The sequence below is a fragment of the Salmo salar genome, chromosome ssa16 (genome assembly GCF_905237065.1).
Source record: "Salmo salar chromosome ssa16, Ssal_v3.1, whole genome shotgun sequence".
In the NCBI taxonomy this organism is placed as follows: domain Eukaryota; kingdom Metazoa; phylum Chordata; class Actinopteri; order Salmoniformes; family Salmonidae; genus Salmo; species Salmo salar.
In genome coordinates this window covers 18,902,514-18,930,121 of record NC_059457.1, presented here as the reverse complement: position 1 = coordinate 18,930,121, position 27,608 = coordinate 18,902,514, and the positions used below count along the sequence as shown (strand labels likewise).

The 27,608-nt window shown below is 42.0% G+C and overlaps 2 protein-coding genes across 3 annotated transcripts in view; both read left to right on the top strand.

Annotated features, from left to right (window-relative positions):
* The first annotated feature begins 480 nt into the window (after window positions 1–480).
* Window positions 481–2,456, top strand: pclaf (PCNA clamp associated factor). Its single transcript, XM_014148295.2, has 4 exons — window positions 481–735; window positions 1,349–1,432; window positions 1,643–1,817; window positions 2,288–2,456. The coding sequence occupies exons 1-4, from the start codon at window positions 690–692 to the stop codon at window positions 2,322–2,324; spliced, it is 342 nt and encodes a 113-aa protein (XP_014003770.1). The 5' UTR covers window positions 481–689; the 3' UTR covers window positions 2,325–2,456.
* Window positions 2,457–3,339: 883 nt separating this feature from the next.
* The window catches only part of LOC106573333 (casein kinase I), a 64,740-nt gene continuing 40,471 nt past the window's right edge, over window positions 3,340–27,608 (top strand). For both annotated transcript variants that reach the window (XM_014148294.2, XM_014148293.2), the window contains exons 1-2: window positions 3,340–3,634; window positions 24,832–25,173. In XM_014148294.2, coding sequence (XP_014003769.1) covers window positions 25,002–25,173 — 172 coding nt within the window. In that variant the 5' untranslated portion in view covers window positions 3,340–3,634; window positions 24,832–25,001. The remainder of the gene's footprint in view (window positions 3,635–24,831; window positions 25,174–27,608) is intronic.

Genomic DNA, 27,608 nt, shown 5'->3' with positions numbered 1-27,608 from the left:
TTCTATTGAGGAAGATTTTGGCCTAACTTTTCGTGGTATCCAATTGGTAGTTAATCTTGTATCATCGCTGCAACTCCCGTACGGACTCGGGAGAGGCGAAGGTCAGTACCGTGCATGCTCCGAAACACAATCCAACCAAGCCGCACTGCTTCTTGACACAATGCCCACTTAACCCGGAAGCCAGCCGCACCAATGTCAGACGAAACACCCTACACCTTGCGACAAGGACATCCCTGCCGGCCAAACCCTCCCCTAACCTGGACGACGCTGGGCCAATTGTGCGCCGCCCCATGGGTCTCCCGGTCGCAGCCGGATGCGACAGAACCTGGACTCGAACCTAGACTCTCTAGTGGCACAGCGCCACGCGGGAGGCCGATTTTGGCCTAACTTGCACTTATATCTGAGGCTTTGTCTCTATTCAGACCATAAGCCGTTTTCAATGTAATAACCTATCGAAGTACTTAACACGCATGTGCTTGCATTAGATGGTGCGTGCTTTGAGCTGCCCAGAGGCAAGCACAGAAGAAACGGGCGAGGCTTTCGTGAAGGGAGGGGAATAGTCACGTAACCAATGACGTCAGGTGAGCCAGGAGGTTCGTCATTTAAACCCAGGCGGGAAAGTAGAAGTTTACATTGAAAGTGTACGTCCAGTTTTGTTTCAGGTTGTGGGGTAAAAAAAAAGTTTTAACATGGTGAGGACGAAGGCAGACAGTGTCCCCGGAACTTACAGGAAAGGTAATGTTCTACAATCAAAACTTCAAGTTATGTTACACTTATTTTGATTCATAACATGCTAGCTAACGTTAGTTAAGTGGTTATTCATTGTACGAAACTGGAATCGCTAGCTACTGTAGCCAGTGAGTTTTGCGAAGATAATTGCAACCCCTGCATTCCATTATTTTGGAACAACTGTAACTGCTAATATAGGATTTTAGTGATTAGTTAGGTAACTAGATGATAAGTAAGATTTGTCTCCCGCCATTTCAATAGAATTGTGAACACAGATGGCGCTCATGCTAACCCAGGCGCGTTCGTACTCGCATCATGGTTTTTGTGCCGGATTTGATTGTTACCTTAACGTTATTAAACGTGTTGTTTACAACGAAATACTATATTTTAAAAAAAAGATAATAAAATGTCTTATTGGAGTATTTTCGTTAACTAACTAACTACTTGTTATTCATTATCCTCAATCTGGCGCCAATTTCACCGCCCAAACTAAACAATCCAGTCACACACATGTGTCGGTGAAGATTACTTTGCTACTATACACTGTAACTCTGCATTTCAATACACGGCTTTTGCTTAATAAAATGGCTTGCTAACTAACACACTTATCCATTTTCAGCTGTGGCTGCATCTGCACCCAGGAAGTCATTGGGTGCCTCGAGCTCTGCAAATGCATCAAGCGGCTCTCAAGCAGGCACGCCTGGTGAGTCATGATTTCATTCAGGCTTAAAGTTAAATTGTCTAGTTAATAGCCCATATTTCCATGTAAGCTAGATACCTACATAACAATTTTTGGTAGATGTCTAACAACTATTGCCTCCAGATGCATTTCTTTCTCAATGTGTCCAAGTGGTGAGTAGTCATGGCAGATATTCTCTAAATTGTGAATTTTAATGCTGGCATTGTTTTGCAGCGAAGAGTAAATTTGCTGGCGGGAATCCTGTGTGTCCTCGGCCCACCCCAACTTGGCAAAAAGGCATTGGGGATTTCTTTGGTGGGCCCTGCAGGGAGCCTGAGAAAGAGAACCAGCTCCCCCAGTCAGATGATGAAGAGGCTGGAGGAAGTGGAGTGTCCAAGGCATCCAAGAAGTACATTTGAATTCTATTATGCTTAGTTTTAGAGCCAGTCCAAAAGCAGCCCTAAAATGCCTACCTTTTTAGCGCTTGCAGATCTGGAGGAAGTGGAGTATATTCTCAAACATTTTCATTAGAATCTGTTCCAAAAACCTTGCCAAAGTTACTAATATTAAGAACTCATTCTGATACTTTAATATATTGCTTTGGTCTGTTCTCCATAGATAACTTGGCAATGTTTTTGCAACAGAATCAATGGGAAATGTGTGCATTCGTGCTATTTTTGTTTCTGTAAAAATGTAATTTAAGTTTGAAGGCTCATCTGGCTGTTTATGATTCTTTGTAAGCGTGTATGTATGTTGGGTGATGTACCCTGAAAATGTGAAACCTGGCACATCATGACTTTAACTGCTGCAGAGCCTGTTCAAATGTGATTATGGGCCAAACATTGCTGTCCCGTCTAATGTCAACCACTCACTTTTCAGATCCAGACCACTGCCTGCTGAAGATGAGGATGAATGAGCTTTGCCAGTCATGTCCCAATTAAAAAGCCATTGCTTCTAGTACTTGAATGGGCTGGCAGATTTTATGTGTATATAATTGATGAATCCATGGTTATTGTACAGAAGTTTAATAAACCTTTTTTTTTTTGTATGCCTGATTCCATAACCGTTTGTTTTGTTAAGCTCTTCCTGTTTACAATACCTGGTCTATTTTCTCAATCTAAATTGCACTTCTTAGGTTTTCTGTGCTAACAATGTTTTTTTGTTATTGAAATGCCTTGATGGTAGAATTAGCAAATATATCAGTGGATTCCCTGCATGTCCAACAGCTATGGAAATCATGCCCCTACTAATTTATTAGCCAATATTTTTCTGGTCATATGGGTAACCTCTACATACCAGTAGATGGCGCTAGATAATTAAGAATGATATCAAAATGTTGGGGACAGGATTAATGCATACTTGTACATCAATGAAATGGGACACATAAGCGCCCACCTTAAAAGATTCAGTCACATTCTTTTGTTAAATGTAATGAGGATGACTGCCTCTGAGCAATGCTTGATGTTGTTAGTGCTAAAAAATTTCCTTAGATTAAGTTGTCCCTACAATTTATGTTTAAATGCTTGACCTTTTGTAAAGTAAGGAGAACCTCCAGTGCTGCATGTTTGGTCAATACCATGAGCATTTCAACCAGTATCAGCAGGAAAGGTTGGTGGAACCAATTTAATCATTGAGAAGTGCCAAGTGTGACAGAAAAATGTCATATGCCAAGGTCACTTGTAGTACAGTGCCCCTGGAGCAAATTAGTGTTAAGTGCCTTGCTCAAGGGCACATTGACAGTATACAAACCAGCGACTTTCAAATGCTGGCCCATGCTCTAAGCGCAAGGCTACCGGCCACCCATAAACACATTGACCTGTAATTTCCATGATGACAATGTGCTGTCAGGATACACTTGGAACTGGTTTTCTCGCAGGATGTTGGATCAACGCTTCGGGACCATTTTTACAGAGACTGAAGAGGAAGCGAGACACTCCATTTCCCCCCCTTTTTAATGAACATAAGTACACAAGACCCAACTGCTATTGCATTGGTGTCTATGGGAGACACTCTGTTAGACCGGAACTCACTGCTTTTTTCAATGGTAAACAGCCGGAGTGAGCTATCTTCGTTTATGCACCATCTTTGATTTTTATATCAGTGGAGGCGAACAGAAGAGGGCTCTGGGATGCTAACTGAAAACACCAATTGACGTCGCTCCCTCGTTTCTGGTGTAATCGCTACACGGAAAATAAATTACTAAATGCATCCAAGACCACATTGAAAGTAAGTAACATTTCCACAAGCTAACATTGGCTAACAACTAACACTAGCTTATCTGCGTTTTCTGAACGCCGCCTAGGCTAGGTTTAGCTAGTAGCAGCTAGCTAGCTAGCAACTTGCTGGCCTGAATTGAAGACGTTGCCTGGACAATTACCTTTAGCCAGCTACTGTAGTTAGCTAACGAACCACCTACCAAGGCTAGAGCGCATTGGACCACAAGGAAATGCATTCACTGTTTTGTTTGTGTGTGGTGCAGACAGTACTATACATGGTATGTAATGGGATTGTGAGTGGTTGACTGTTAGTTTGTTGTCTGTCAAATGCGAGTTTCCGTCATTAGTTAACTACTGTAGTTAGCTAACGTTAACTGGTGATATAGCTAGGAGGATAATGGCTAAAATTGCTAGGTTATCTAATTTAAGGACACTGGGACGCTCGTTTTTCACAAGTGGTTATCTATGTCCAGTAATCTGGCACATTACACTAACCCATGTCAGAACCAAGCTAGCCAAGTGTCTGAGTTTGTTTTGTATTTATTATGGCTACTCTTCCTGGGATACAGCAAAATTAAGGCAGTTATACAATTATAAAAACATTACAATACATTCACTACAGATTTCACGAAACATTAAGCGTGTGACGTCAGGCCCCTACTCTACTAGTTTAATTGAGGTGTCAATCAAAAATGCATCTGTTGACCAATGGGTCAACAATCAATTGTTAATTGTGTAGGTAATCCTCTAAAACAGTGGTTCCCAAACTTTTTATAGTCCAGTATCCCTTCATTCAACCTCCAGCTGCGTACCCCCTCTAGCGCCAAGGTCAGCGCACTCTCAAATGTTGTTTTTTGCCATCATTGTAAGCCTGCCACACACACTATATAATACATTTATTAAACATAAGAATGAGTGTTTTTTTTTTTTGTCACAACCCGGCTCGTGGGAAGTGACAAAAATCTCTTATAGGACCAGGGCACAAATAATAATAACAAATCAATAATTTTGCTCTTTATTTAGCCATCTTTCATATCAAACTTTATTTGTTAATCGAAAATTGTGAATAACTCACCACAGGTTAATGAGAAGGGTGTGCTTGAAAGGATGCACGTAACTCTGCAATGTTGGGTTGTATTGGAGAGAGTCTGTCTTAAATCATTTTCCGCACACAGTCTGCCTGTATTTAGTTTTCATGCTAGTGAGGGCCAAGAAGCCACTCTCACATAGGTTCATGGCTGCAAAGGGCATCAGTGTATTAACAGTGTGATTATTTTTTTTTCATCCCAAGGCAGGATACTATGAGCGCAGCCCAATCCATAAATCTGTCAGTGGCTTCTGATTTAAATTACATTTTCACAAAACCGCTTGTTGCAATTTCGTTGAGGCTCTCTTGTTCAGATATTGGTAGTGGACTGGGGGCAGGGCATGAAAGGGATAACGAATCCAGTTGTTTATGTCATCCATTTCAGGAAAGTACCTGCGTAATTGCGCACCCAGCTCACTCAGGTGCTTCACTATATCACATTTGACATTGTCCGTAAACATGAGTTAATTGCACACCAAAAATCATACAATGATAGAAAGACCTGTGTGTTGTCCTTGTTAATGCAGACAGAGAAGAGGTCTAACTTCTTAATTATAGCCTCACCTAAATGTTTGGCCCCGTTGGAAAATATAAATGTACTGTTTGAAAATGTGAAGATTTTTTAAATCTATTTTATTTTTTAAAATGTGAATCACATTTTTATTTTGCGTACCCCCAGAGGCATTGCGGGTACGCGTACCCCAGTTTGGGAATAGCTGCTCTATTTGATTATTGGTTATTTGTCACATGCGCCGAATACAACAGGTGTAGACCTTACAGTGAAATGCTTACTTACAGGCTCTAACCAATAGTGCAAAAAATGTATTATGTGAACAATAGGTAGGAAAAGAAATAAAACAACAGTAAAAAGACAGGCTAAATACAGTAGCGAGGCTATAGACAGACACCGGTTACTCAGACTGCTTGAGGTAGTATGCACATGTAGATATGGTTAAAGTGACTATGCATATATGATGAACAGAGAGTAGCAGTAGTGTAAAAGAGGGGTTGGTGGGTGGGACACAATGCAGATAGCCCGGTTAGCCAATGTGCGGGAACACTGGTTGATCGGCCCAATTGAGGTAGTATGTACATGAATGTATAGTTAAAGTGACTATGCATATATGATAAACAGAGAGTAGCAGCAGCGTAAAAAAGAGGGTTTGGGGGGGGCACACAATGCAAATAGTCCGGGTAGCCATTTGATTACCTGTTCAGGAGTCTTATGGCTTGGGGGTAAAAACTGTTGAGAAGCATTTTTGTCCTAGACAAGAGAGAACAGAGAGAACAGTCTATGACTGGGGTGGCTGGGGTCTTTGACCATGTTTAGGGCCTTCCTCTGACACCGCCTGGTGTAGAGGTCTTGGATGGCAGGCAGCTTAGCCCCAGTGATGTACTGGGCCGTTCGCACTACCCTCTGTAGTGCCTTGCGGTCAGAGGCCGAGCAATTGCTGTACCAGGCAGTGATGCAACCAGTCAGGATGCTCTCGATGTTGCAGCTGTAGAACCTTTTGAGGATCTCAGGACCCATGCCAAATCTTTTTAGTTTCCTGAGGGGGAATAGGCTTTGTCGTGCCCTCTTCACGACTGTCTTGGTGTGTTTGGACCATTCTAGTTTGTTGTTGATGTGGACACCAAGGAACTTGAAGCTCTCAACCTGCTCCACTACAGCCCTGTCGATGAGAATGGGGGCGTGCTCGGTCCTCCTTTTCCTGTAGTCCACAATAATCTCCTTAGTCTTGGTTACGTTGAGGGATAGGTTGTTATTCTGGCACCACCCGGCCAGGTCTCTGACCTCCCTATCGGCTGTCTCGTCGTTGTCGGTGATCAGGCCTACCACTGTTGTGTCATCTGCAAACTTAATGATGGTGTTGGAGGCGTGCCTGGCCATGCAGTCGTGGGTGAACAGGGAGTACAGGAGGGGACTGAGCACGCACCCCTGGGGGGCTCCAGTGTTGAGGATCAGCGTGGCAGATGTGTTGCTACCTACCCTCACCACCTGGGGCGGCCCGTCAGGAAGTCCAGGATCCAGTTGCAGAGGGAGGTGTTTAGTCCCAGGATCCTTAGCTTAATGATGAGCTTTGAGGGCACTATGGTGTTGAACGCTGAGCTGTAGTCAATAAATAGCATTCTCTCACAAGTGTTCCTTTTGTCCAGGTGGGAAAGGGCAGTGTGGAGTGCAATAGAGATTCCTTCATCTGTGGATCTGTTTGGGCGGTATGCAAATTGGAGTGGGTCTAGGGATTTCTTGTACGCTTCCGGGTTAGAGTCCCACTCCTTGAAAGTGGCAGCTCTACCCTTTAGCTCAGTGTGGATGTTGTCTGTAATCCATGGCTTCTGGTTGGGGTATGTACGTACAGTCACTGTGCGGACGACGTCCTCGATGCACTTATTGATGAAGCCAGTGACTGGTGTGGTGTACTCCTCAATGCCATCGGAAGAATCCCGGAACATGTTCCAGTCTGTGATAGCAAAACAGTCCTGTAGTTTAGCATTTGCTTCATCTGACCACTTTTTTTAATAGACCGAGTCACTGGTGCTTCCTGTTTTAATTTTTGCTTGTTAGCAGGAATCAGGAGGATAGAGTTGTGGTCGGATTTATCAAATGGAGGGCGAGGGAGAGCTTTCTACGCGTCTCTGTTTGTGATCTAGAATTATTTTCCCTCTGGTTGCACATTTAACATGTTAATGGAAATTTGGTAGAACTGATTTAAGTTTCCCTGCATTAAAGTCTCCGGCCACTGGGAGCGCCGCCTCTGGGTGAGTGGTTTCCTGTTTGCTTATTTCCTTATACAGCTGACTGAGTGCGGTCTTAGCGCCAGCACCTGTCTGTGGTGGTAAATAAACAGCCACGAATAGAATAGCTGAACTCTCTAGGCAAGTAGTGTGGCCTGCAATTTATCACAATATACTCTACTTCAGGCGAGCAAAATCTAGAGACTTCCTTAGATTTCGTGCACCAGCTGTTGTTTACAAATATGCACAGACCACCCCCCCCTCGTCTTACCGGAGTGTGTTGTTCTATCTTGCCGGTGCAGCGTATATCCCGCTAGCTGAATATCCATGTCGTTATTCAGCCACAATTCCATGAAACATAAGATATTACAGTTTTTGATGTCCCGTTGGTAGGATATTCGTGATCGTCTCGTGTATTGTCCAATGATTGCACATTGTCGAGTAGTCATCCAAACCTAATTTCTCTCATCGTGTCAACTATGCTCAATTCTGTGCCAGAATTAAGGCTACTGGTTACCCAACATGCTCACTTTCCAGTTGAACTCGTAATCTTTCTTATCAAATCTGTAGGACGTAAAACAATATTGACCCAGGTAAGATGGATATCATTTGAGTCGTGTGTGTGTGTGTGTGTGTGATTTTGACCCTCCCTTTGTTCAGGGACACATTATTCCATTTCTGTTAGTCGCATGTCTGTGGAACTTGTTCAGTTTATGTCTCAGTTGTTGAATCTTGTTATGTTCATACAAATATTTACACATGTTAAGTTTGAAAATAAATTCCGTTAACAGTGAGGACGTTTCTTTTTTTGCTGAGTTTGTGTGTGTGTGTGTGTTGTGTTATAATAAACTGGGTGGGCCGAGCCCTGAATGCTGATTGGCTGACAGCCGTGGTATATCAGACCGTATACCATGGGTATGACAACTTTTTTTTTACTGCTCTAATTACGTTGGTAACTAGTTTATAATAGCAATAAGGCACCTTGGGGGTTTGTGATATATGGCCAATATATACCACGGCTAAGGGCTGTGTCCAGGCACTCTGCGTTGTTGTGCTAAGAACAGCCGTTAGCTGTGGTAATTTGGCATTAGACCACACCTCCTCTGGCCTTATTGCTTAAGTATACCTTTTTGTATTAATTAGAAATGCATGTTTTTTTTTTAAAGATTCCTCACAAACAAGCATATCTCTGTGAAATATCAATGGAATACTGAGCGTATAACAAGCTTTTTATTTTGAAAGCCTGGCTGACAATGTCACGAAAACGATGCCTGCGCTGCCATGGGGCAGAAGTCAGTCTGTGAATTTTTTTGACGGCAGCTTGCTAGCAAGGATGACAAGAAACTGCCATGTGGGGAATTATATATGGCTCAATCAGCTTGTTTGATCATGGTATTGATACCATGTGTTGTTGTTTTGACTGATTTCATGTCAAGGCTAATATGTCAAATTTGCTAGCTGGCTAACCAACAACTGTAACGATGTAGTTGAGATGAATGGTAATTGTGCACATTTATTTACATTTTCAATCAACATTGGGGACGATATATACATGTTGTCAACAACCTAAGCCAACGTCAGCTGTTTTACCCATGGTTGCACGTGTGTCGTTTTTGTTGCTAAACAATCAACCCAAAAGATGTATTATGTAAATAAGTGCTACACTTTGGATATTAGGTTAAAGACCCCACTGAATGATTCAGAACATGAGTAATCATATTTGTATTGGTAAAATGGATTTCTTTTCCTTACATAACGCGCTTTGGGGAAGTATTTTTTTTCACCCACTGGGTGGACACCCTACTGAGTTGAGCTTTTCAGCTAGCTAGATTTGTCTTTCCAACTGCTAGCTCATCCTGCCCTTTCTAAAGTAGCTAGTGTAGCTAGTTTTACCTATGGTAGCCAACCAACCACGGCCGGTTTCCCGATTTACCGATGGAATTTGTGGTTTCCACTAGTTACCACAGCCAAAAAGTCAATGGCTTTTGTGTTCTTACTTTAAGTTTATGCATAAGATTAGCAGTGTTTAGGGTTAATCACATTTTAAAAACAGAATTTGACGAAAAAAGGGTTTATGACTTTGTGACTGTGGTAACTAGTGACAATCAACTTATGCCCTGTTTTATATCGTGATGTATTTCATTACGTCTTATGCGAACTTCATGCAATCTTGTTAGGATAGGGTTTCATTCAAGACAGGGAAACATCTTGTTTCAGTTGATAATAAAACATGTTTTGCAGTGGTATGTATTCATTGATTCCAAGGGAAGGCAGGCGTCCTCAAATTTAGCAATAAAAAAAAAAAAGAACATTGTTTTTCGTCTCTTTCATCGTTTTTGTTACATTCAGCCTCATGCAAATTTCTCACCAAAGAAGGCATCCATGCGAGCGAAACAGCGCCCCTCTGTTTTTAATTGGCAAAATTAGCAAATTTAGGAATGACATGCCAGCAACTTATGCTGAGACTACACATCTAAGTATAACTGATCAAATTTATAAAGGACAAGCATTGTAATTTTGACTTCCGTAAAGTGAGTGTGGAAGAGGTGAAACAATTGTCAACAATGACAAGCCACCGTGGTCTGACAACTTGGATGGAAAATTACTGAGGATAATAGCGAACGATATTGCCACTCCTATTTACCATGTCTTCAATCTAAGCCTACAATTGCAATTTTTTATTTAGGCCCCCATGTTCTTTGAGCAATTATTTTGGGACATAAGACTGTAAAAACACTAGGAAATCAGCTCCATCCTCAGAAATACAGTGTAGACATTGTTAATGTTGTAAATGACTATTGTAGCTGGAAACGGCAGGTCCAATAGGTTCGCCACTGAGTAAACATGTCTATAATGGATATTAATGTTTTAAGAAAGGAACGTGTGTGTGGTGTGTGTGTGTGTGTGTGTGTGTGTACACACACATTTGGCCTGGCGAATCGGTTTTATGCGCTTATTTAATGGAAGCTGATAAGTTAAAAAAAATATATATATATTACTCCGCTGGTCTCGGGAAGAAATTACAAGTCTTCACTGTCCGAGACAGAGTCAAGACCGAGTACAAATGTATTCGACACTTAAAACGTGGTCTCAAGACCGGACTCAAGACTGGTCTCGAGTACTACCACACTGGTAACTTAAATAAGCAATTTCATAAATGTGTCAACAACATAGGAATCACAGCAATTGGGTGTTACCCATTTACCCCTCTAGTGCAGGGATCATCACCTAGGTTCAGCCACGGGCCTATCTTTTTGTTGACAGGATGGAGGAGAATACTGTAGATACGTCTCACAAGTCCTCAACTGGCAGCTTCATTAAATAGTACCCGCAAAACACCAGTCTCAACGTCAACAGTGAAGAGGCGACTCCGGGATGCTGGCTCTCTAGGCAGAGTTGCAAAGAAAAGGCCATATCTCAGACTGGCCAATAAAAAGAAAAGATTAAGATGGGCACAATGACACAATCTTAAGCTTTTCTCTTTATTGGCAGTTGAGGACTTGAGGTGTCTGTTTCTCAAACTAGACACTCTAATGTACTTGTCCTCTTGTTCAGTTGTACACCAGGGCCACCCTTTTTCTATTCTGGTTAGAGCCAGTTTGCACTGTTCTGTGAAGGGAGTAGTACACAGTGTTGTACAAGATCTTCAGTTTCTTGGCAATTTCTCTCATGTAATAGCCTTCATTTCTCAGAACAAGAATAGACTGACGAGTTTCAGAAAAAGTTATTTGTTTCTGGCCATTTTGAGCCTGTAATCGAATCCACAAATGCTGCTGATCCAGATAATCAACTAGTGTAAAGAAGGCCAGTTTTATTGCTTCTTTAATCAGACAACAGTTTTCAGCTGTGCTAAGATTATTGCAAAAGTGTTTTCTAATGATCAATTAGCCTTTTAAAATGATAAACTTGGATTAGCTAACGCAACGTGCCATTGGAACACAGGAGTGATTGTTGCTGATAATGGGCCTCTGTACGCCTATGTAGATATTCCATAAAAAATCTGCCGTTTCCAGCTACAACAGTCATTTACAACATTAACGATGTCTACACTGTATTTCTGATGAATTTTATGTTATTCTAATGGACAAAAATGTGCTTTTCTTTCAAAAGAAGGACATTTCTAAGTGACCCCAAACTTTTGAACGGTAGTGTAGAAGCTAACAAATGAGCAACAACATCTTCTATGATAACAGCTGCTGCAGCTGCTGCAAACTAGCCTACAACTAAAGATGGCTAGCTAGACCGTGGGAAAAACTACTAATCGCTTTTGCGCAGTGACCTGTTGGCCTTTGAGAAGGCACAAGTTTCCATACGTTTTTTTTGTAAAAACGGACCCGCCCATTACAAGTCTAAATGTGATCGGTTGAGTCCACTGTCACTCTGCCCCATCTGCCTTGAATGACGGGTTGCCACGGAATACAATGCTATTTTATTGTAAACAAATTAAGACTTTAGCACGCTTATAGGGAAGGACATTCAACATGCACAGCACTTAAACAAATGACTGATGATTGGCTTAGAGAAATTAATGATAAAAAGTTTGGGAGCTGTTTTGTTTGACTTCAGTGCAGCTTTCGACATTATCGATCATTGTCTGCTGCTGGAAGAACACGTGTTATGGCTTTACACCTGCTGTGTTGTGGATAAAGAGTTACTTCTCTAACAGAATACAGAGGGTGTTCTTTAATGGAAGCCTCTCTGACATAATCCAGGTAGAATCAGGAATTCCCCAGGGCAGCTGTCTAGGCCTCTTACTTTTTTCAATCGTTATTAACTAGTAAAGCCAGTTTGTCTATGAATGCAGACGACTCAACACTACACATCAGCTACTAAAGCGAGTGAAATTACCGCAATACTTAACAAAGAGCTGTTGTCAGTTTCAGAATGGGTGGTAAGAATTAAGTTGGTCTTTAAATATTTCCAAAACTAAAGGCATTGTATTTGGAACAAAACACTCACTAAACCCTAAAGCTGAACTAAATATTGTAATGAATAATGTGGAAATTGAGCAAGTTGAGGTGACTAAACTGCTTTGAGTAACCCTGGGTTGTAAACTGTCATGGTCAAAACATGTTGATGCAACAGTAGCTAAGATGGGGAGATGTCTGACTATAATAAAGCACTGCTCTGCCTTAACAACATGATCAACAAGGTAGGTCCTACAGGCTCTAGTTTTGTTACACTTAGACTACTGTCCAGTTGTGTGGTCAAGTGCCACAAAGGATTTAGCGAAATTACAATGGACTCAGAACAGGGCAGCACGGCTGGCCGTTAAATGTACGTGGAGAGCTAACATTGAAATGTATATTAATCTGTCATGGCTCAAAGTAGAGGAGAGAATGACTTCATCATTACTTGTTTTTGTAAGAAGTATTGACATGCTGAATGCACCTAGCTTTCTGTTTTTAAACTACTAGCACACAGCTCGGACACCCATGCAGACTTGCCACCAGAGGTCTCTTCACAATCCCCAAGTCCAGAACAGGCTATGGGAGGCACACAGTACTACATAGACCTATGGCTACATGGAACTCAGGTAACTGACGCAAGCTGTAGAATCACCTTATGGAACAGCGGGGAGTGTGAAGAGAGACACACACACACACACACAGGAACAAACACACTCATACACATGCTAACACACACGTATACATGGATTTTGTATTGTAGATAGGGCTGGGTGATATGACGATATATCATGTGATGATAAAGGTTTTATCATTTCATATTATGCTCTTTCGTTTATTTAGTTGTCGCAAATCACACTCTTTACGGCAATATTTTTCGTTAATTGGACGACGCTTTGCGTTCGTGTGGAAGGAAATTTGCAACAGAAACAAACAGAGGAGAGCGAGCGTGGCATGGAGACATGGCGCTCGTATCTAGAAGAGGGGTACTTCGGTTGCATGGATGAGGTTTGGTTATGAAAAGTCTGACACGGACCAGAAAATCGACACATGTAAAATATGCCGCAGGCCGGTCCCGACAACAAGCTCAAACACCCCTAACCTCTTTTACCACCTACGCAAGAATCATGTGAAACAGTACAGAGAGAGTCTACTGATGAGAACCAAAAAAGTACAGTTGAGTGCTGAAAACAACCCCCCCCCCCCCCACCCTGACTCAGACGTTGCAAGAGGCTTTTGCCCGCGGCACACCATATGGCAAAGAATCACAAAGATGGAAGGAGATAACAGCTGCCGTTACAACTTACATCTGCAAAAACATGGCACCAATTTACACGGTCGAGAAACGGGGGTTTTGTGAGTTGGTGCTAACGCTCGACCCAAGGTACCAAATGCAAATTGCTATATCAAATTTATTTGTCACATACACATGGTTAGCAGGTGTTCATGCAAGTGTAGCGAAATGCTTGTGCTTCTAGTTCCGACCATGCAGTAATATCTAACAAGTAATCTACCAATTCCACAACAACTACCTTGTACACACAAGTGTAAAGGAATGAATACGAATATGTACATAAAAATATATAAATGAGTGATGGCCGAACGGCATAGGCAAGATGCAGTAGATGGTATGGCGTACAGTATATACATGAGATGAATAATGTAGGTTATGAGATGAAAAATGTAGGTTATGTAAACATTATCTAATATAAAGTGGTAAGTGATAAATTGATTACGTCAATTTTCCCATTATTAGAGTGGCTTGAGTTGAGTCAGTATGTTGGCAGCAGCCACACAATGTTAGTGATGGCTGTTTCATCAGATCCTCTGATCTGATGAAACCAAGATTTCTGGAAAAAGTGAAGGGGTCTGAATGCTTTCCGAATGCACTGTATAAGTGAATTCGTCCCAATAAAATGTGGGGGATGGGACTATGTACAAAAAGTCGTGACATTTCTAAACTGTTAACCTGATATAGATGAAAATACCCTCAAATAAAAGCTGACAGTCTGCACTAACCTCCTAGTCATTGTATAATTTCAAATCCAAAGTGCTGGAGTACAGAGCCAAAACAACATGTGTCACTGTCCCAATACTTTCAGAACTCACTGTACCTAGCTACGGAGGAGCGCCTAATATGGAGGAACTTTGAACGTCTGAGAGTTGGCCCAATGCCGGGGCTAGCTCAACACCCTGGACCAGATCTAACTAACAAACTTAGGTGCGCACCAGAATTCAAAACAAGTCCTACATTTTTTGTTGTTAATAAATCCACTGTGAAATGTAATCACTATAGTATCCTTAACTAGCTGGCAGGCAGACAGAGTAAGGAGACGTTTTTGAGTGACAGTGAGTGCTTTGTATAGGCGCTTTGATTTTGTTTTTTTGTTGGACTGAGTAAAATGCATGCGACGTAAAATAACATTAACCGGTTCCCATGCTTTTAAAATAATGGTTCTGAAGCCTCCCGAGTGACACAGCGGTTTAAGGCACTGCTTTGCAGTGCTTAAGGTGTCACTTGCTTAAGGCGTCACTACAGACCTGGGTTTGATCCCAGGCTGTGTCACAGCTAGCCGTGACCGGGAGACCCATGAGGCGGCGCACAATTGGCCCTGCGTCGTCCGTGTTATGGGCTGGGCGCCTGTAAGCTGACTTCGGTTGCCAGCTGGATGGTGTTTCCTCTGACACATTTGGTGCGGCTGGCCACCGGGTTAAGCGAACAGTGCGGCTTGGCAGGGTCGTGTTTCGGCGGACACATGGCTCTCAACTTTCGCCTCTCCTGAGTCCGTAGGGGAGTTGCAGCGACATGCCAAGACTGTAACTACCAATTTGGATATCACGAAATTTGGGAGGAAAAAGTGGTAAAAGTACAAAAAACTAAAAATTGTTATTTTACAGAACACTGGAGATCAAATCTTTTGAAACCGTCCTCTTGGCCGCAGAGACAAAATGTTACATTTTTTTAAAGTTAATTTCCTTCAATTCTATACATTTATTTTATATTCTTTATTTTTTTCTTTATTTTTTCATCCAGTTTCAAAGCTAGTTACCTACATTTCTACACATTTTGTCATGGTGCTGAGATAAAAATACATTTTAAAGCTAATTTCCTGCAATTCTACAATTTTTGCCATGTCTTGTGGTTTTCTAATGCGGTCTGATTGACTTAAACATTTTAACAAACTCAGTGAGGCCCCCATGCTATTTTATTTTATTCCATAACTGTCCATTATCTTTTCTACATACTTTATCAATTTAAGTTTACACTGAACGTTTTACATCCAGATTTTTTTTCTTCAATATACATATATATGATATTAGCAGTGGTGGCTGCTAATAAATGAATATAGGGGAAGCACTATCATAGCAGGAATTTCGTTGAAACCGCTCTTTATAAACCAATATGCCTAACATCTATTCCAGAGCACAAAGTAAGGTTTAAAATTACACCAAGACTTGCTCTCTACCATCTACAAGGAGGCCCGGGAAGGCCCAAATGTAACAGAACCCTTCATTCTGTTAAAGTTATGAATGAATTGTATTGTATCTTTTATTTATTCATTTTTCTTAGTTTGAGTTGTCCATTGTAACATGTTTGCATAACGACTTCACTCCATGACTGTGACGTTTCATTTGATTTAGCACAGCTAGATGAAAAATAATACACATTTATTCAGGCAGAGAGAGAATGCATTTGAAAAACACACGCACTGTGTCACACTGAGCGATTTAATCCCTGACTTTCCACACACACTTGTAGGCTTAGCCATGAAGTGTGCGACGTGCACAGAGCTGGAATTTGCATAATAGCCGGTAGAGAGAGCATGGTGTGAATCAGTGACTTTGCTACCGCAGGCGAGACACACGCTCTATATTGAAAAAAACAGCCTTTATTCTCACAATGCCATTTAAAACACCTTCCCCTGTACTTTTGTTTATTGTCCTACCTTAAGAAAACACCTACCTCTTTTCACTGGGCTCTAACTGGATTGAGGTGTAAAATCCCCTCCATCTTCAATTCACAGCTCTGTTACTCAAAAGAGCTGAAAAAATTGAAATAGTAAGAACCTGAAAAACAGTAATGAAATTCTAGAATGTTTTGAATTAGTGCACATGGAACATGACCGCTCTGAAAACAACCCTTAAAGAAAAAGGCTAGTCAAACTCTATAATCTCCTCCAGTATTAGACTGTGTTGCGGGAACTGTTTTTTTACCAAAGCTTTCCTCCTCATTACCAGTAAGCTATTTGTTGAAGTGTGAATGGTCTCAAGTGTAGTAAACTGGAAGGGGAGCTGATATAATGGCCACTTGTTCAGCTCATGTGTTTAACGGTTTGTATCCACCTCCCCTCCCCCCGCTTGACTGGTGAATCCCAACTCAACCTTTTACGGGTTTAAATTATTCAAGAAGCCCCTCTATGCTGAGTACCTTTTGTGTTTATTATGTTCAAGCTCTGTGACCCCAGGTCTGATTGGATATTGCACATCAAGGGTTATTTGCACTAGTTTGATTGACGTGGCTGTCTAACTCCTTTCCATCAATGCTGTTCATAGACAATGGAGGAAAAATGCTTTGCTGGGCAGTCACTGTCGGATGCGAACCAAGCACGAGTATCGTTTTACTTTTAGATGAGGCCTTCCAAGCTTTGTAACCAACTGTTATGGCCTCAGTGAAACAAAGTTTTGAAGGTCTTGCATCTAGGGTGCAGGAAGCACAGAAAGCTATCTTTGTCTTCTGATGGCCATCTCACAGCGACTGTGCTTTTTTCCCATCTATCACTTTTCCTCTGCGGATAGAAACTCTTTGATCCAGGCGCAGGAAATATCTCATAGGAAGCCGGCCTAATTTGTGCGATCCCAGTCACTGAGAGCGATAACAAACCCACATTGTGGAGAACAGTGACAGATCGCCATACTCCAGTACCAAGGCCCTCTCCTGTCATTGTCAGAGGGAAATGGAACAGACAATTGTGGGAAATGAAAGGGGGATCAGAAGACGTTGACTTTCTTCCATGAATTATTAACCAAATGCCTACTGTTCTCTGCAGGTTGGTGAGACCTGTCCTGCAATGTTTCATTTAGGTCTAGTAGTGGCAACTGTAACATAAACCATCATGATTTACTGAGGCTTGGTCTATTCCCAAAAATCTATGTGGGTGTAGGCTAATTCATTAATGTATGGGGGGGAAATGTATGTAGACATATTACCGAGTATACCAAACATTAAAAACACCTTACTAATATTGAGTTGCACCCTTTTTTGCCCTGAGAACAGGCTCAATTCGTTGGGGCATGGACTCTACAGGGTGTCGAAAGCATTCCACAGGGATGCTGGCCCATGTTGACTTCAATGTTTCCCACAGTTGTCAAGTTGGATGGATGCCTTTTGGGTTTTGAACCATTCTTGAAACTGTTGAGGGTGAAGAACCCAGCAGCGTTGCAGTCCCTGACACAAACCGGTGTGCCTGGCACCTTCTACCATCCTCCGTTCAAAGGCACTTAAATCTTTTGTCTTGCCCATTCACCCTCTGAATGGCACACATACACAATCCATGTCTCAAGGCTTAAAAATCCTTGTTTAACCAGTCTCCTCCCCTTCATCTACAGTGATTTGAGGTGGATTTAACAGTCGACATCAATAAGGGATCATAGCTTTCACCTGGATTCACCTTGTCAGTCTGTCATGGAAAGAGCAGATGTCCTTAATGTTTTGTATACTCAGTGTAATGGCTGTAGTTAATAGCCTTAACCCTCACTGGGTAGGTAGCCTACATAAAAGTTACAAATAGGCCTACGCTATATTTTAAAATGTATATTACATTTGAATAATATTAGTGACAATCTTCATGGCAGTTATACCCTCCACGTTAGAGCAAAGGTCCTGTAACTTTGCCTCTACAGACAAACACAGGCTCTGTGTCACTTTGACAAGGTCACTAGTGGATACATTTAACACAGTTCCTGGTTTCTAGTTGTAGCTTGATGTCAACGAGCATAAGCTACAGTTGAATGCTAAGGCTAATGTTTACAGCATAATGAATGTATCAATGTGAGCCAAAGTACAGTTTGAAACTGTACACGGGTAGTTGCCATATGGCCAAAACGAGTTTTTAAAAAAAGAGTTACAACTCAATGTTATATAGCCTCTTTCAATTTAGAGTTTATATCCAGTTTAATGAACCTGTATTTGTGCCTTGAATTTGTCCTCTGGTGTGACATTACAATTCATTTTAATATAATGGTTTGTTTCCAAAATAACAATCATTATTTTACTCATTAGTTACTTCTGTCTTTAAATCAGTAATCATATTCCGGCATTTGAAATGGAAAAACACACAATTTCCTTGTATAATGATGATAACCGAGTGTAAAGCTTTACAAAAATGTTAGGTAAGATTTCACTGAACTTAGATAAAAGCAATTATCTTACTTGTGTATTATTATAATGTTACCTGCCTCATGCTTGACAATGTCTTTTAGATTTTGTCCAAGATTACACCTTTTTTAATTTTCATTTATTGGCGTCACCCCATAGGACATTGTCACACCGATGGACAATACACAACAGGCAGTTAAAACATAACGACACTTTCAGAAGTTTCTGACCACTGTAAAAATGCTTCTAAACATCAATCCTAAACATCAGTAATGAATCCTCATTAAAAGATTTGAAGTGTACTCATTCCAATTACAGGGACTCCAAAGAGTCCTGTGTTATTATTTTTTGTCAGTACTTCCCCGAATCGGGAGTGGCTCATTTCCTTGCCTGCTTCCTTCCTTGGATGTGCTAGCCGTTTCTCAGGCTCCCTCTACGTAGTCGAACCCTGATTTTCCGTTACCAGTCGTCACCATGGTAGGCACAAATTACCATTGAAAGTTGATAGGGCAGATATTTGAATGAGATGCCAGTGCCACGAAGGGTCCCCGTATCGGTTTTCGGCCAACACTTGTTGGCATATCTTAGCGCTACAATTGCCACAGTTATTCAAGTAACATTGGAGTGATTTAATAGAATCTTAACTGATTTAATGAGCCATGCAAAGTTTCACTGTACTGGCCGTGTGTACTAAGACTTGGCTTAATCTTTGGGACAAGAATATGGCAGGATCAACCAGGTAGAGCAGGGGGGGACAGTCTCCAATAGAGGCACGGCTGATGGAGGCTCCCAGGGTGGATCACGTATGCCAATCGGTCAGGAAGAGGGGAAACTGGTAGGACAGACATAAAGGGACCAAGGGGATGGATGTTCTAATGCAGGGAGTGAGAACCAGGAATGGGAGCACCACAGCCATTCCCCAATATCTGCCTGTATGATCACTAGGGTCAGGTAAAGAAACTTGACCCTCCCCAGAGGGCAGAGACAGACGCAGAGGTTGCAGAGAGTGAGAAACCAGGCGTGGGGAAATGAATTCATAAATATTGCACTCAGAATCACTTAAAAGCATCAAAATTGCAACAGGATACAAATAGGTCTAATGCAAATAAGTGTTATTTGATTATAATGAAATGTTTAGACTTGTTTATTAATAGGTTAAACTTGTATATGTCCCCTGGAGTGACCGCTATTTCCTCTGCTGTGACACCATCTTCCTGTCACACCGTTGGAAATCCCAGGCTGTATGGCCCATTTTGGTCCTTATTGTTAATAGTAAGCCTTCCTTATGATTTCACCACAAACATTTTTCATTTGCTTTTTGTTCTTCAAGTGTGTATAAAAATATATCTACAGTACCAGTCAAAAGTTTGGACTATTTTCTGCATTGTAGAATAATAGTGAAAACATAAAAATAACACATATGAAATCATGTGGTAACCAAAAAAGTGTTAAACAAATCATAATATATTTTATATTTGAGATTCTTCAAATAGCCACCCTTTGCCTTGACAGCTTTTCACACTCTTGGCATTCTCTCAACCAGCTTCATGAGGTAGTCACCTGGAATGCATTTCAATTAACAGGTGTGCCTTGTTAAAAGTACATTTGTGGAATTTCTTTCCTTCTTAATGCGTTTGAGCCAATCACTTGTGTTGTGACAAGGTAGGGGGGTATACAGAAGAGAGCCCTATTTGGTAAAAGACCGTCCATATTATGGCAAGAACAGCTCAAATAAGCAAAGGGAAACGACAGTCCATTACTTCAAGAAGGTCAGTTAATCTGGAAAATTTCAACAACTTTGAACGTTTCTTCAAGTGCAGTCACAAAAACCATCAACCGCTATGATAAAATTGGCTCTCATGAGGACCGCCACAGGAATGGAAGACGCAGAGTTACCTCTTATGCAGAGGATAAGTTCAAAGTAATGGACACAACATCAACTGTTCGGAGGAGACTGCATGAATCAGGCCTTCATGATTGAATTGCTGCGAAGAAACCACTACTAAAGGTCACCAATAAGAAAAGACTTGCTGGGGCCAAGAAACACAAGCAATGGGCATCAGATCGGTGGAAATCTGTCCTTTTGGTCTGAGTCGCAGAGTAGGTGAACGGATGATCTCCGCATGTGTGGTTCCCACCGTGAAGTATGGAGGAGATGGTGTGGGGGAGCTTTGCTGGTGACACTGTCAGGGATTTATTTACAATTCAAGGCACACTTAACCAACATGGCTACCACAGCATTCTGCAGCGATACGCCATCCCATCTGGTTTGCACTTAGTCCCCCTATCATTTGTTTTTCAACAGGATAATGACCCAGCACACCTCCAGGCTATATAAGTTCTCTTTGATCAAGAAGGAGATTGGGGTGCTGCATTAGATGATCTGGCCTCCACAATCACCTGACCTCAACCCAATTGAGATGGTTTGGAATGAGTTGGACCACAGAGTGAAGGAAAAGAAGGCAACAAGTGCTCAGCACATGTGGAAACTCCTTCAAGACTGTTGGAAAAGCATTCATTTACATTTTAGTAGACACTCTTATCCAGAGCGACTTACAGTAGTGAATGCATACATTTTCATACATTTCATACCTTTTTTTCCCCGCCGTACTGGTCCCCTGTGGGAATCGAACCCACAACCATGGCGTTGCAAACACCATGCTCTACCAACTGAGCCACACGGGACCAGAAAAGCATTCCAGGTGAAGCTGATTTGACAGAATGCCAAGAGTGTGCAAAGCTGTCATCAAGGCAAAGGTTCGCTACTCTAAAGAATCTCAAATATATTTAGATTTTGATTTAACACTTTTTTTTTGGTTACTACATGATTCCATGTCTGTTATTTCATAGTTTTGATGTCTTCACTATTATTCTGCTATGTAAAAAATAAATGTAAAATCCTTGAATGAGTAAGTGTGTCCAAACTTTTGAATGGTACTGTACATCTCGTCATTATATACACATCTCTGGTGTAAATGGGGAAGGTGCACAGAGTAGCGACGGAGACTAGACCAAAAATACAACATGAGAATAAGCGGACATAAAAACGAAAAATAACAACCTTGATTCTTGGAATATCACGCAAAAACATACATTTGAATTAATTTGATATATCGCCCAGCCCAAAACTCCCCATCACAATTTTTGCCATTTTCAGTTATGAACAAAACAAAAGAGGTGTCACGTCAACTTCCCACACTTCTCTGGACAAACAAAACTTGCATGGAAAATGAACAGGAAGCACAATGTTAAGGCCCTGATTCTTAACAAATGTGAGATTTTCAGTTTTCAAAAAACCTTTCAACACTTCAGATGTTAACCTTTGGTTGTGTTGTCATTGGCAACAACCTCTGTTCTTATTGCGTTACTGTTGCGTAGTACCTCACCTCCCTGTCACTTCACTCCAGTGTTTTACTGACATGCCAATTTCACTGCCGCCAAATCAGTTTAGGTCTAATCATAAAATTTCAAAGGGAGAATCCCCAGGGACATGTAGCTATTCTTAAGGCCTGCTCTGCTGTGTTTATGGTTCCCCATGTTGCCATGCACAGACGGTCTTAAACCACCACAGCCCTTGAATAGGGAGGTTAAGGATACTGACAACTAATGCTTCCTGATCTCTCTCATGCCTCTTCACGGCCTTGGCAGGTAGACCCTGAAGATTATCTTGCCTATCTGCACTGCCTCTGTAGTCTGTACCTCTGAGGTGGAATAAGATCAATTACGCAAATGCTGGCTTGGAGGTTGTTCCAGTAACTGCCTCCAACCCCAATCTCCTGGGAGGGATGGCTGATTTAAAAAAAGTGGGGGGGGGGAGAGAGGAGAGAGTATTTGATCCCCTGCTGATTTTGTACGTTTGCTCACAAGAAAGGATCAGTCTATAATTTTAATGGTAGGTTTATTTGAACAGTGAGAGACAGAATAACAACAAAAAAATCCAGAAATACGCATGTCAAAAATGTTATAAAATGATTTGCATTTTAATGAGGGAAATAAGTATTTCACCCCTCTGCAGAACATGACTTAGTACTTGGTGGCAAAACCCTTGTTGGCAATCACAGAGGTCAGAAGTTTCTTGTAGTTGGCCACCAGGTTTGCACACATCTCAGGAGGGATTTTGTCCCACTCCTCTTTGCAGATCTTCTCCAAGTCATTAAGGTTTCGAGGCTGACGTTTGCAACTCGAACCTTCAGCTCCCTCCACAGATTTTCTATGGGATTAAGGTCTGGAGACTGGCTAGGCCACTCCAGGACCTTAATGTGCTTCTTCTTGAGCCACTCCTTTGTTGCCTTGGCCGTGTGTTTTGGGTCATTGTCATGCTGGAATACCCATCCATGACCTATTTTCAATGCCCTGGCTGAGGGAAGGAGGTTCTCACCCAAGATTTGACGGTACATGGCCCCGTCCATCGTCCCTTTGAGGCGGTGAAGTTGTCCTGTCCCCTTAGCAGAAAAACACCCCCAAAGCATAATGTTTCCACCTCCATGCTTGACGGTGGGGATGGTGTTCTTGGGGTCATAGGCAGCATTCCTCCTCCAAACACGGCGAGTTGATGTCAAAGAGCTCCATTTTGGTCTCATCTGACCACAACACTTTCACCAGTTGTCCTCTGAATCATTCAGATGTTCATTGGCAAACTTCAGACGGGCATGTATATGTATTCTTGAGCAGGGAGACCTTGCGGGCGCTGCAGGATTTCAGTCCTTCACGGCGTAGTGTTACCAATTATTTTCTTGGTGATTATGGTCCCAGCTGCCTTGAGATCATTGACAAGATCCTCCCGTGTAGTTCTGGGCTGATTCCTCACCGTTCTCATGATCATTGCAACTCCACGAGGTGAGATCTTGCATGGAGCCCCAGGCCGAGGGATATAGTTATTTTGTGTTTCTTCCATTTGCGAATAATCGCACCAAATATTGTCACCTTCTCACCAAGCTGCCTGGCGATGTTCTTGTAGCCCATTCCAGCCTTGTGTAGGTCTACAATCTTGACCCTGACATCCTTGGAGAGCTCTTTGGTCTTGGCCATGGTGGAGAGTTTGGAATCTGATTGATTGATTGCTTCTGTGGACAGGTGTCTTTTTTTACAGGTAACAAGCTGCGGTTAGAAGCACTCCCTTTAAGAGTGTGCTCCTAATCTCAGCTCGTTACCTGTATAAAAGACACCTGGGAACCAGAAATTTTTCTGATTGAGAGGGGGTCAAATACTTATTTCCCTCATTAAAATGCAAATCAATTTATAACATTTTTGACATGCGTTTTTCTGGATGTTTTTGTTGTTATTCTGTCTCTCACTGTTCAAATAAACCTACCATTAAAATTATAGACTGATCCTTTCTTTGTCAGTGGGCAAACGTACAAAATCAGCAGGGGATCAAATACTTTTTTCCCCCACTGTATGTAATCTGAGATTTATGGGATGTCATATTTCAGTTTTTCTCCTGAGACTTTTTTTTTGTTGCATTGGTGGCCTGATTTGAATTTGGTGATATTTGTCTTGCGAATTACACCGTTCATCTTGAGATAGCTGTCAAGCCTGTTGTAAAGAGAGGAGGCGAAATGAGACTGGGACTCGTGAAAGATTTATAGCGCCACCAATGGAAAAAGGAAATAAAAAAAAAAAAAAGTGTCTTAGCATAGATTTTCAAAATAAGGTATTTGATTTTTTTGTGTACACATACAGATGTGCACAACATAGTTTGAGAGGTAATAATATTTGAACATGTAGCACTCGGTTGGGGCTAAGTATTAGCCTTTGTAAAGTATTGTATCCTATATGTGAATAGTGCAGGATGGCACACACATCTGAACTGTCCAGCAAGCTTGTCAAATTGGGGATAAGCATGGGGTTCTGGGGGAAAAAAGCATCCTGACAATATCAATTTAGGACTCCACGGTATATGTAGGCTACTCTAGTAAAAGTGGTCTGATTTTCTTACACTTTTTTTATTTATTTTTTATTTGTTGTAGAGTTCTTTTATCCTCCAGGTCCCTGTGTGGTGGGGTTGTCATGGTTTCTCAGTACCTAGTCACTCCATAGCTTATCTCAGCAGGACACTTAAATTGGTCAATTTCTGACATTTCCTTTTCACTTTTTTCCAGGATACCTGTGAAAGCTCTCGCTCCCCCACCCCAATGTCGAGGTCGCAGTGACGGGGCTGGGCAGAGGCAGAGCCCGGTGCCCCGGCCCCTTTGCCCAGCTGAGGAGCAGCCCCTGACAGGGAGCGCACCATCTCCTTGTGCCTCGTGTCCTCTAGGAGGCATTTTGAGCCATGGAGCACCCACGGGAAAAAGAGGGTGAGCGACCGGCGCGCAGCAGCAAGACGGGTCAGGGGCGCAGCGGGCACTCGCGCCCCTCTGGATCCTCCGGAGTACTCATGGTTGGGCCCAACTTCCGTGTGGGCAAGAAGATTGGCTGTGGTAACTTTGGAGAGCTGAAGCTAGGTAAGAACTCGCCACCCTTTCAAGAATAAGTTTGTAACTTTTTTTGGTGTATGTATGAAGATTGGTTTTACAATTTTGGGCCTCTGTTACATTCCTCTTGGAAATGTAAAATCTTGTTCATTGATGAATTCCTAATGGCAGTCAGTGCCCTCTTCTCACCCTCGCTATCATAATATCTCAACACGATGATTAAAGTTGGATGCAATCACTGCATCATGATGAGGTCAGGCCCCGGCTACTCTGCAAAGGCTATAGACACTGGAATTGAGACAGATTACGTTGGCGACAAGTAAGATGCATATCATTTTCGTTATGGATAATTACTTAACTTTGAGAGCTGAATGTCTATCCTCCTGCACCTCCACTACAACTCATTATCACATCTGACACCTCGCAGCCTGAGGTGACCTTAAAGGCTTAAAAATAGTCCGGAAACTTCCCGGTAAATTTTCCGTCTGAAGTTGATCATGGGAATCTTGGGAATTTTGCTTAAATTCATCAAAAAAGTTAGCTTACAACAGTGAACCTTTTTATGGGATACACATAAGGCAATTCTTGGTCTTGTGGTATATTTTGGTTAAACTATCCCCAATTAAACGGAATTGCAACCCTCTGCATGCACATTGCATTCTTCCATCACATGTACAGCTGATTCTCCAGATCTTGAACATTAATGAGATGCTATTGAGCCCACACTACTACACTGTCTGAGCCAAGGACTATATGCTTTCTGGTAAGTTTTGATTACAATACTGGGTGGGGTGAATATATTTTACATGACATATGTGATTTTTCTAAACTAGTAAATGGTAGCCTACAGCAAAGTGTGTTGTTAACAATTTCTGCTAGTTAGTTTTTGCTACCATGTGGGTTCTAGCTTGCTTGACCCTGCTAACTGAGTGTTAATTCACCTGTTTCCATACATGTTTCATTTTAATACATTTATCTTACAAAGGAGTTGTTTAATCTAACTGCTTAACTATTTATCTGTACATGGAATTGTACATATATTTTTTTACGGTTTTTCTAATCTTTACAGGAAAATGCCACGGGCACTATCTGATGTGTGGAGACATTTCACTGCAGCTAATGTAGAAGGAAAAGCTGTGTACATTTGCAAATACTGTGCCAAATCATATGTGAAGAATGCAGAAAAGATGCAGAATCATCTGGCCAAGTGCATAAAGTTCCCTCAGTGCTCACAACAAGCAACCTCTGACAAAAGTCCCTCTACTTCTATTCGAGGTGAAAATGATGAATCAGACACCTTATCGATAGCAACAGCTCATGGGCCTCCTGGAATCAAAGTTTTTTTTGATTCAATGGAGGAACATAGTCAGAGATGCTGATGACTGTCTTGCTCGAGCTGTGTATGCAACTGTTTCACCTCTGATGCTCACAGGCAATGTGTATTGGAAGAGATTTCTGAATGTTCTTTGCCCAGCATACACCCGTCTAACCAGACATGCTTTATCTTCTCATTTGCTGGATGCAGAGTTCAACAGAGTGCAAGTGAAGGTCAAGTAAATCATAGAGAAAGCAGACTGTATTGCAATCTCTGATGGGTGGTCGAATGTTTGTGGGCAAGGAATAATTAACTACATCTCCACCCCTCAACCAGTATTCTTCAAGAGCACAGACACAAGGGACAACATACACACCGGTCTCTACATTGCAGATGAGCTGAAGGCAGTCATCAATGACCTTGGACCACAGAAGGTATTTGTACTGGTGACAGACACTGCTGCGAACATGGAGGCTGCTTGGTCTAAAGTGGAGGAGTCCTACCCTCACATCACGCTCATTGGCTGTGCTGCTCATACATTAAATCTGCTCCTCAAGGACATCATGGCACTGAAAACAAATGGATACACTCTACAAGAGAGCCAAGGAAATGGTTAGGTATGTGAAGGGTCATCAAGTTATAGCAGCAATCTACCTGACCAAGCAAAGTGAGAAGAACAAGAGCACCACATTGAAGCTGCCCAGCAACACCCGTTGGGGTGGTGTTGTCATCATGTTTGACAGTCTCCTGGAAGGGAAGGAGTCTCCGTGAAATGGCCATATCACAGTCTGCCGATATGGACAGCCCCATCAAGAGGATCATCCTGGATGATGTATTTTGAGAGAGTGGTAAGCAGCCTGAAACTCCTGAAACCTATAGCAGTAGCCATTGCACGAATTGAGGGAGACAATGCCGTCCTGTCTGATGTTCAGACTCTGCTTGCAGATGTAAGCGAAGAAATCCGTACTGCCCTGTCCACTTCACTGTTGCTCCAAGCAGAGGAAACTGCATTACTGAAATACATCAAAAAGCGGGAAGATACACGCCACAGCGTACATGTTGGACCCCAAGTATGCTGGCAAGAGCATTCTGTCTGGTGCAGAGATCAACAAGGCCTATGGTGTCATCACTATGTCTTGCCACCTTGGCC

What these genes read in the sequence shown, in the direction of transcription:
- pclaf (XM_014148295.2), top strand. Translation starts at nt 690, where the DNA reads ATGGTGAGGACGAAGGCAGACAGTGTCCCCGGAACTTACAGGAAAG. An exon ending in CCCCGGAACTTACAGGAAAG is followed by an intron (nt 736 to 1,348) that starts GTAATGTTCTAC and finishes ATCCATTTTCAG; the next exon opens with CTGTGGCTGCATCTGCACCC. An exon ending in GTGTCCAAGGCATCCAAGAA is followed by an intron (nt 1,818 to 2,287) that starts GTACATTTGAAT and finishes CTCACTTTTCAG; the next exon opens with ATCCAGACCACTGCCTGCTG.